The sequence below is a fragment of the Littorina saxatilis genome, linkage group LG9 (assembly GCF_037325665.1).
Source record: "Littorina saxatilis isolate snail1 linkage group LG9, US_GU_Lsax_2.0, whole genome shotgun sequence".
NCBI classification, from domain to species: domain Eukaryota; kingdom Metazoa; phylum Mollusca; class Gastropoda; order Littorinimorpha; family Littorinidae; genus Littorina; species Littorina saxatilis.
This window is the reverse complement of record NC_090253.1, coordinates 47,521,020-47,531,019: the sequence shown is the minus strand read 5'-3', so window position 1 is coordinate 47,531,019 and position 10,000 is coordinate 47,521,020. Positions and strand designations below refer to the sequence as shown.

At 40.4% G+C, this 10,000-nt stretch overlaps 1 protein-coding gene across 1 annotated transcript in view; it reads left to right on the top strand.

Annotated features, from left to right (window-relative positions):
- The window catches only part of LOC138977231 (fibropellin-1-like), a 70,976-nt gene that overhangs the window by 60,898 nt on the left and 78 nt on the right, over positions 1-10,000 (top strand). Inside the window, exons 23-29 of the mRNA XM_070350137.1 lie at positions 1,950-2,063; positions 3,330-3,440; positions 4,108-4,227; positions 5,329-5,442; positions 7,099-7,218; positions 8,197-8,356; positions 8,719-10,000. The exon at positions 8,719-10,000 is cut by the window's right edge and continues 78 nt beyond it. Of these exons, the coding sequence (XP_070206238.1) occupies positions 1,950-2,063; positions 3,330-3,440; positions 4,108-4,227; positions 5,329-5,442; positions 7,099-7,218; positions 8,197-8,356; positions 8,719-8,896 (917 nt within the window). The 3' untranslated portion in view covers positions 8,897-10,000. The remainder of the gene's footprint in view (positions 1-1,949; positions 2,064-3,329; positions 3,441-4,107; positions 4,228-5,328; positions 5,443-7,098; positions 7,219-8,196; positions 8,357-8,718) is intronic.

Below are 10,000 nucleotides of genomic sequence, written 5' to 3'. Positions count from 1 at the left end.
ATGCATCAATTAGACACAAAACAGAAAAAACAAGAAATTCCTCTGAGGTAGGAAAAACACCCCCGTTGGTCAAAGGGAAATAACCATTCTCACTGCCACCAACTGAGAAGGTTATTTCCCTTTGACCATTAATATGTCCCTCTATAAGTCCTTGTAGAATCTTAATCCACCAATAACTCCCTAACCGTGTGTTTGACTGGTCCCAATTTTTGTAAGGACCGTCTCAGGAATGTATAGAACCTGTTCACCAAGTTTGGTGACGATCGGTCCGTTCATTCTTGAGATCTATATGCGAACACAAACAAACAAACAAACACATGGAGCGAATCCTAATCTTAATCTTAATCCACCAATAACTCCCTAACCGTGTGTTTGACTGGTCCCACCTTTTGTAAGGACATTCTCAGGAATGTATAGAACCTGTTCAGCAAGTTTGGTGACGATCGGTCCGTTCATTCTTGAGATCTATATGCGAACACAAACAAACAAACACATGGAGCGAATCCTATACACACCCCTATACCGGGGGTGTAAAAACATACACCAAAACAACGTCCTAGTGGTAAGGCGTCAGCCCCGTGATCGGGAGGTCGTGGGTTCGAACCCCGGCCGGGTCATACCAAAGACTTTAGAATTGGCAATCTAGTGGCTGCTCCGCATGGCGCATTATGGGGTTAGTGCTAGGACTGGTTGGTTCGGTGTCAGAATTATGTGACTGGGTGAGACATGAAGCCTGTGCTGCGATTTTGTGTGTGGCGCACGTTAAATGTCAAAGCAGCACCGCCCTGATATGGCCCTTCGTAGTCGGCTGGGCGTTAAGCAAAAATAAAAATTAAAAAATTAAAAAAAAATTAAAAATTGATACAACAGCGACACAACAGGGGATGACTAAATGTTATCAAGGCGCCAACTAGCAGGTTGTTTGTATTTTAAACTGACAAAGTAAGGCAATGAGACGACACAACATACACTTATTATGAGGACATTTATATGGCGCAACTCCCAATACAGTTCTAAGCGCCTCACAAATACACACGTAAATACATTATTCTGTTCACAATTCAAAATCAAATAATTGAAAGAAACTAATAAAATGTACAAAGTTGTCTAAGCATATTCATTAATTTGACTTAGCACATACGAAGTGGTCATTAAATATACCCCTGTCAAAGTCTATGGCAAAACATTTTACAACGACAATTGCATTTTTAGCTATTACTGTACTAGACAATGACGTGTTTGCGTTGTGTTTGAAAAGGTGGATGAGAAGGGGAGTTTGTTTCTGCTTTTGTGGGTAGTCATTGGCTCACGTAAGTGTAGCCTATGCGATCGTAACTTTGTCTGTCTGTGCGTGCGTGTGTGCGTGCGTGTGTATGTCTGTGGTAGAAACTTTAACATTTCGTCATTTGAAGACGTCACATTATGACGTAAGAGGGTTAGACGTCACGCGAAGGAATTACTGAAAGTCTCGGTCATTGTTATTTTGAGCGGGCCGAGACTAGTTGGCAGTCGTGTCCCTGTAAGTAGGCTACATGCAGACAGACAGATCTAGATCTAGTGTCTCGCTTTCTTGCACAGTGTCACCTATGCTTACTGTGTGTGTGTGTGTGTGTGTGTGTATGTGTGACGGAGTGACTGAGTTTGTGTTACTGTTTGTCGATTTCGTATGTGAGCCTTGAAGGCTTCGCCTCTTGTTTTCGTGTTGGTGTGGGTTTTTTTTTTTTAAACAGTTTTATTCAAATAAACAACTACAAATAACACTATCGCATACAATGCATTAAATACGGATTATGGAGTACAACAAGTTAAGTTTATTCACGTGTGTGTTTTGTTGTTGTTGGTGTTAATCAAAACGTGTATTAATTTTCTTACAAATAAGGTATTGTGACTCTTCGCATATCTAAAACAAATGTGTGTGTTTTTTTCTCGTTTTTTTCTCCATGCTACAGATGTCGACGACTGCGAAATGGAACCGTGTCGAAACGGCGGCACTTGTACGGACGGTATCAATTCTTACTCCTGCAACTGCCCATCAGGGTTCACGGGGTTGACCTGTCGGGACGGTGAGTCTGACATTTCTTTGTCGTGTGTTAGATTTAATAAAGGCCCCGTCTTTCACGTGCAAAAGCTTCGCCTCATAATTTCAGATCTGCACAGAGTTTACCATGATATACTCAGTGACAGTGAAGACCACGCCTCCACTTGGGTGCATACCAACAATCAAATTCGTGTCTGCTTGTAGTGAAGCTTTTTTTTTAAGTTTGTTTTGGCTAATGGACATTTGTGCCACACAGGAGATGAATTCGTAAAAAGAAATCCCACAAGATCGTATAGAAAAACTGCTGAGAGAGCGAGAGAGAGAGAGAGAGAGAGAGAGAGAGAGAGAGAGAGAGAGAGAGAGAGAGAGAGAGAGAGAGAGAGAGAGAGAGAGACCATCGTTACATTATTGGCAGTGTCACCATTAACACCTGTAGCATCCTATCATTCAAAAGTGATCAGTTGAGTTTGAAGGGACACTTTTGTCCAATGCCTGGACTGACCAGTGACAGTGACCTTAATTGTTTACTCGGGAATGGCTGTGTGTGTGTGTGTGTGCGCGTGTGTATGTGTGTGTGTATGTGTGTGTGTGCGCGTGTGTATGTGTGTGTGTGTGTATGTGTGTGTGTGCGCGTGTGTGTGTATGTGTGTGTGCGCGTGTGTGTGTGTGTATGTGTGTGTGTGTGTGTATGTGTGTGTGTATGTGTGTGTGTATGTGTATGTGTATGAGTGTGCCTGTGTGTGTGTGTGTGTGTGTGTGTGTGTGTGTGTGTGTGTGTGTGTGTGTGTGTGTTATGTCTTACTTGATCTTTACTTCCGTATTATTTGTTTTTGCTTTTGTCAGTAAAGCTTGTTTGGTTAAGCTGTAAACATACCATGTTTTGCAATTTGTTGTACCAATCGTCAACATACTTTGCAAACACAATGTGACGTACAAACACTAGGACTCTGAAATAGCAGCATTACATTAGGCCCAAAAAAATAGGTCTGTTTACGGTAACATAGGCCAAAAAAATAAGGTCAGTAGGTCGGGATTTTTTTTTTTATTTCCAAAAAAACATATTTTTACGTTATTATTTTTTTTTTTTCCCAAATGCCAAAAAAAAGTTTAGGGTCGCGCGAAAAAAATAGGGTCGGTCGGGTTACCGTAAACAGACTATTTTTTTTTGGGGGGGGCCTTATTGTTGAATAATAGTAGCTTTGCTTTGTGAATAATGCCATGGGGAATGTCTTGGCGTTATAAACAATACTGTAGTAGCCGTTCTAATGTTATGCTGATTGTGTTCGTTCAGTTGACGTGTGCGCGAGCGACCCGTGTCAATATGGCGGAAGTTGCACTTCTCCCGGAGGGTTTGTCATCTGCAGCTGTCTCACTGGATACTCGGGCTCTCGCTGCGAAATCAGTAAGCTGGGGTTGTGTGCACAAGGAAATGATAAGCTGGGTGTGACCATAGCGCTCTCTCTCTCTCTCGCCCTCTTTCTATCCCCGCCCTTTTCTTCTTCGTTATTGTATTCATCTTATTACATTGTCATTTACGCTTTCTTTTCTTTCTTTATTTGGTGTTTTACGTCGTTTTCAACCACGAAGGTTATATCGCGACGGGGGAAGGGGGGAGATGGGATAGAGCCACTTGTCAGTTGTTTCTTGTTCACAAAAGCACTATTCAAAAATTTGCTCCAGGGGCTTGCCACGTAGTACAATATATTACCTTACTGGGAGAATGCAAGTTTCCAGTACAAAGGACTTAACATTTCTTACATACTGCTTGACTAAAAACTTTACAAAAATTGACTATATTCTATACAAGAAACACTTAACAAGAGTAAAAGGAGAAACAGAATCCGTTAGTCGCCTCTTACGACATGCTGGGGAGCATCGTGTAAATTCTTTCTCGTCCCAACCAATATAGGACTCCCCCTAACCCGCGGGGGGTGTCATTTATGCTCAACACAGAGCTTCTAACTTTAAAAAAAAAAAAACAATGTCGTGTGCATTTTGTGACGCTGCGACGTTGATATCTTCATATCTCGTTGCTTTAAGATTTTTTGTTTTGTTTTCTTGTGTTGCAGTGGACACTATGTGTGCCAGTAACCCGTGTGAAAACAATGGAACCTGTAACAATTTGAATGCTGGAACCGCCTACAGTTGCATCTGTCTTCCAGGTTTCTACGGACCCCGCTGTCAGGAAAGTAAGTATTGAGAACAGAGGCAGACGGATACACGCTGGAACGCGCACAAACACACAGAATCAAGGCTTGCCTTACCTGAACATGTTGTATTTAACAAGGCCCAGTGACGGTTAATCTTGAAAGTTTAATAGTTTACACATTAGTATACGCATGCACGTGCGCACACCGTCACATGCACACCCACACACACACACACACACACATGCGCGCGCGTGCGCCCACACACACACACACACACACACACACACACACACACACACACACACACACACACACACACACACACACACACACATACACACACACACATCACAACTGACATGTACCATATGTTACCATAATACTCACACACATAATTGTCTTTAGCCGTCAAGCGCTACATGCGTATACATCTGCCTTCCTAGCCGAGAAAACAGTAGTGACAACTTCCACAACGCGGCAGAATAATCGACAAGAAGACTGAGGCTGCTAAACGGATGGAGATGACGAGATATTTCGAAGCTTTGGCACGGATTTCAGTTACAAAATTAATTCAGCCAGAATGTAGATTTGTTGGCATGTGTTCATGCCCAAAATGTGCGCTTATCCCGTGTATCCTGGACGGATTTGTCATTTGTTTTAACAGATATATTATATGTCAAAAAGAGATCAAAAGAATCTCAAGTATTTGTTTTCTTAAAATGCGGGAAGATTTGTCAGAATCCGAACATATAGTGCAACAACAAGAACACTATTTAAACAAGAAATTCCTCCGAGGTAGGAAAAACACCCCCGTTGGTCAAAGGGAAATAACCATTCTCACTGCCACCAACTGAGAAGGTTATTTCCCTTTGACCATTAATATGTCCCTCTATAAGTCATTGTAGAATCTTAATCCACCAATAACTCCCTAACCCTGTGTTTGACTGGTCCCAATTTTTGGAAGGACCGTCTCAGGAATGTATAGAACCTGTTCACCAAGTTTGGTGACGATCGGTCCGTTCATTCTTGAGATTTATATGCGAACACAAACACACAAACACACAAACAAACACATCGACCGAAACCTATACACACCCCTATACCGGGGGTGTAATAATACTTGTTTCTTCATTGTCCTAGCTTCAAGCAGATGTTCTAGCGGACCTTGTTATAACGGCGGCTCCTGCAGTGATAACGATTTTTACTACACCTGTACCTGCCCCGCTGGATTCTTCGGAAATCGCTGTGAAACTTGTGAGTACAAAATACGTTATTTGTATGTTTGACCAAGGTATGACATTTTACACAGATCGAGACAGTCAGTGTTCCTCCGAGACTGCACCAGCGGTCGAGGTGAAAAATGACTGTCGAGATCTGTGTCTTCTTCTTCTTCTTCTTCTTCTTCTTTCTTCTTTCTTCTTTCTTCTTCTTCTTCTTTTTATATTTAGTCAAGTTTTGACTAAATATTTTAACATCGAGGGGGAATCGAAACGAGGGTCGTGGTGTATGTGCGTGTGTCTGTGTGTCTGTGTGTGTGTGTGTGTGTAGAGCGATTCAGACTAAACTACTGGACCGATCTTTATGAAATTTGACATGAGAGTTCCTGGGTATGAAATCCCCGAACTTTTTTTCATTTTTTTGATAAATGTCTTTGATGACGTCATATCCGGCTTTTCGTAAAAGTTGAGGCGGTACTGTCACGCCCTCATTTTTCAACCAAATTGGTTGAAATTTTGGTCAAGTAATGTTCGACGAAGCCCGGACTTCGGTATTGCATTTCAGCTTGGTGGCTTAAAAATTAATTAATGACTTTGGTCATTAAAAATCTGAAAATTGTAAAAAAAAATAAAAATTTATAAAACGATCCAAATTTACGTTTATCTTATTCTCCATCATTTGCTGATTCCAAAAACATATAAATATGTTATATTCGGATTAAAAACAAGCTCTGAAAATTAAATATATAAAAATTATTATCAAAATTAAATTGTCGAAATCAATTTACAAACACTTTCATCTTATTCCTTGTCGGTTCCTGATTCCAAAAACATATAGATATGATATGTTTGGATTAAAAACACGCTCAGAAAGTTAAAACAAAGAGAGGTACAGAAAAGCGTGCTATCCTTCTTAGCGCAACTACTACCCCGCTCTTCTTGTCAATTTTACTGCCTTTGCCATGAGCGGTGGACTGACGATGCTACGAGTATACGGTCTTGCTGAAAAATGGCATTGCGTTCAGTTTCATTCTGTGAGTTCGACAGCTACTTGACTAAATATTGTATTTTCGCCTTACGCGACTTGTTACATTTAGTCAAGTTATGACTAAATGTTTTAACATCGAGGGGAATCGAGACGAGGGTCGTGGTGTATGTGTGTGTGTGTGTGTGTGTGTGTGTGTGTGTGTGTGTGTGTGTGTGTGTGTGTGTGTGTGTGTGTGTGTGTGTGTGCGTGCGTGTAGAGCTACTGGACCGATCTTTATGAAATTTGACATGAGAGTTCCTGGGTATGATATCCCCATACGTTTTTTTCATTTTTTTGATAAATGTCTTTGATGACGTCATATCCGGCTTTTCGTGAAAGTTGAGGCGGCACTGTCACGCCCTCATTTTTCAACCAAATTGGTTGAAATTTTGGTCAAGTATTGTTCGACGAAGCCCGGACTTTGGTATTGCATTTCAGCTCTTCTTGTCAATTTTACTGCCTTTGCCATGAGCGGTGGACTGACGATGTTACGAGTATACGGTCTTGCTGCGTTGCATTGCGTTTAGTTTCATTCTGTGAGTTCGACAGCTACTTGACTAAATGTTGTATTTTCGCCTTACGCGACTTGTTCTTCTTCGTGGGAGGGGCGATTGGGAGGATCTTTCAACGGTTAACTCACATGTTGTCGAATGATGTATTCAACAGTTGTGGGTAACGACGAGTGTGCCAGTAACCCGTGTCAGAACGGTGGTACCTGCAACGACTTGGGCAGTAGCTACTTTTGTTCCTGTCGCTCCGAATTCAGTGGATCACGCTGTGAAAACTGTAAGTGGATCATGCTACTGCTGTGAATTATTAAACTTTAAATAAGCAAATAAATATATTAGTGCATGAGTGGATGAATTAATGAATGGATGCATAAATGAATGCAGTAAATAAAAAAAATAAAAATAAAAATAAATGAGTAAATGTATGAATGAATAAATCAAGAATTAAAAAAGCAATATAAATACATAAATAAATAAACCAATCAATCAATAAATACATTAAGTTATACATAAATAAATAGATAATGGAATAAATCAATAAATGCATAATGGAAGAAATAAATAAGTAAATAAATGCGTGGGTGACATTTGGATGAATACACAAACTACTGAATAAATACATTAATCAATTAACTAAATAATAATACATTCATTAAATAACTCATACATTCCCTATTAATAAATAAATGGCAATACAAACTTTACTCAATCTAGTTCCTCATATATACAGTTCATAAATGTTTGTGCAAATAAATACGTTCATAGTGTTTGACCTTCAATGCAATGGGATAATGCTTGCGAACAGACAAAAACAAATATACAAACACATTTTGTTTTTTTAATTGTACGCTAACCTGTACAATATAAACACTGTGACGTGTGTATAAGTGAAACACGACAAGGTGGAATCATTCTTGCCAAGTTGAATTACATTGTGCATTTTGCAATGTAGCACGTACTCCTGCTTTTTATGACAGATATTGAAATATAAACGACAACGATTCATGACATTATATATACATTAAAGATACTTTCGCCAACAAGGCAACAATCCAATCTACCTTGTTGAAATGCAGCCCGAATGTCCCGAGAACAATGCGTTTATACAAAGTACCAAACGAAGAAGAAAATAAAATCAGGTAATCATCATAAAAAGAGTTTAATTCTGGAATGTAGATGAATTATACATTGTCCTACATTCAGAGAATGGAATTGATTTGAAATAATTTGAATTGAAAATGATTTGAATATTCAGACTTGAACCCCGGAGAAGGCAGCATCCGCCTGGTTGGTGGGTCAAGCAACAGGGAGGGGAGAGTGGAGGTGCTGGTCAACGGTCAATGGGGGACTGTCTGCAGTAACGGCTGGACTGACCAAGACGCCGTCATCGTCTGCCGTCAGCTGGGATTCTTTGGGTGAGTATAGGCGGGGGGGGGGGGGGGTGAGGGGCGGGGGGGGGAGCGCAGGTAGTGCATTGTCTTTGGGTGAGTTAAGACTTGGGACAAGGAGGTAGCGCGTTTTAAAGACTGGGGGGGGGGGGGGTTGGAGGGGGGAAGGGAGGTAGCGCGTTGTCTTTAATGACTTTTGTGTATGTATGAAGTTAATCTGACCATGTAATATATTTCTTGTTACTCAAATCGATGGTCAAATAAAAGTTATGCCTTTTTTGTTGTTGCAATTGCTATATATATCAGGATGTTAATCATATTCCTGATACCCAAGCCCCAAGATACCCCCTTGTGATGAGCAGTAATAAAACCTTGAAACCTTTCCACAGCTTCGCCTCAACTGCTTACACAGACGCACGTTATGGAGCGGGCAGTCAGTCCTCACGCATTTGGCTGGACAACGTGGCTTGCGACGGCAGTGAGTTCAGGCTGATGAACTGTCCAGCGGACCAAGATGGCTCCAACTTCTGTTATCACTTTCAGGATGCTGGTGTGTCCTGTGGGTAGTAGGTTCAAACCTCTGCTTGTGTCTGCAAGGGTTTGACGAGGAGATCTTACTGGTGACGTTTAGATTCAAACCTCTAGTTATCTCTGACATCTTCTTTTTTTGTGTGATAGGAAACACTCACCGTTAGTGCATAGGTTCAAATCTTAGGTTGTCTCTGTCATTTGGGTTGTTTTTACATTGAAAACTATCACTGTTGCTGCGTATGTTCAAACATCTGCTTAGCTGTGAACGTTTTTTTTTAATCTTTATTTTAATTTGTTGAGGACTGTTGGTGTTTACGTTCAATCTTTGCCTGTTGTTGTGTGTGTTTTGATGAGAAACTATCATTGTCATAGTCGAAGTTTTGTGTTAAAACCTCAGGTTTGTATTTCAATTTGGAAACTATTACCGTTGATATGTTGGATATGGTGGTATTGACAGATCATAATTATTGTTGATCTCTGAAAATTTCACACATTCTTTTTTTAAATAAGGAATTCGAACTGTCACTGTTGAAGCGTCAACAACGTTGATGTCAAAGATCCACAAGCTTTATCCATAAACATTTATCTGAGAAAATGTTGATGAGAAGCAGTCGCTGTTGATCTGTTGACTGCGTTTGCTGTAAACTTTCGGATACAATAGTAGTTTATTATACCGTCTGAGAAATGTAGATGCGGAAAAGTACAGAGAGAGGGATCTTTAACTGTTATAATAAGCTAGCTGCACTGGTGTCAACGGGTCTTTGTTGCAGTGCTATCCAAGGCTTCATGGTGTGATCTAAGAAAACAGTGATCCATAAATAGCGATGAATCGAAATAGTTTCTACAGAAATAGCCTAGGCTTCATGGGCTAGTTTATTTTATATAAGTTAACGTTTGATTTCTACTGGGCTTTTTTTCGTGTATTTGTTTTTCAAGAGAGAGAAAGAGAGAGAGAGGGGAATGGGGGGGGGGTTGATAAGGGCATCTAATATCTAATGAACTAGCAGTAGCAGGTGAATATAGGAGGTTAGTGTTTCGTAGTACTGTAAAAGTGAAAGATAACCTATGCCGGTAATGTGACTGTATGTCAGTCTGTGGAGCAATTATTCTGGCTGTCATGTTTCGAGTGTGTCATTATAC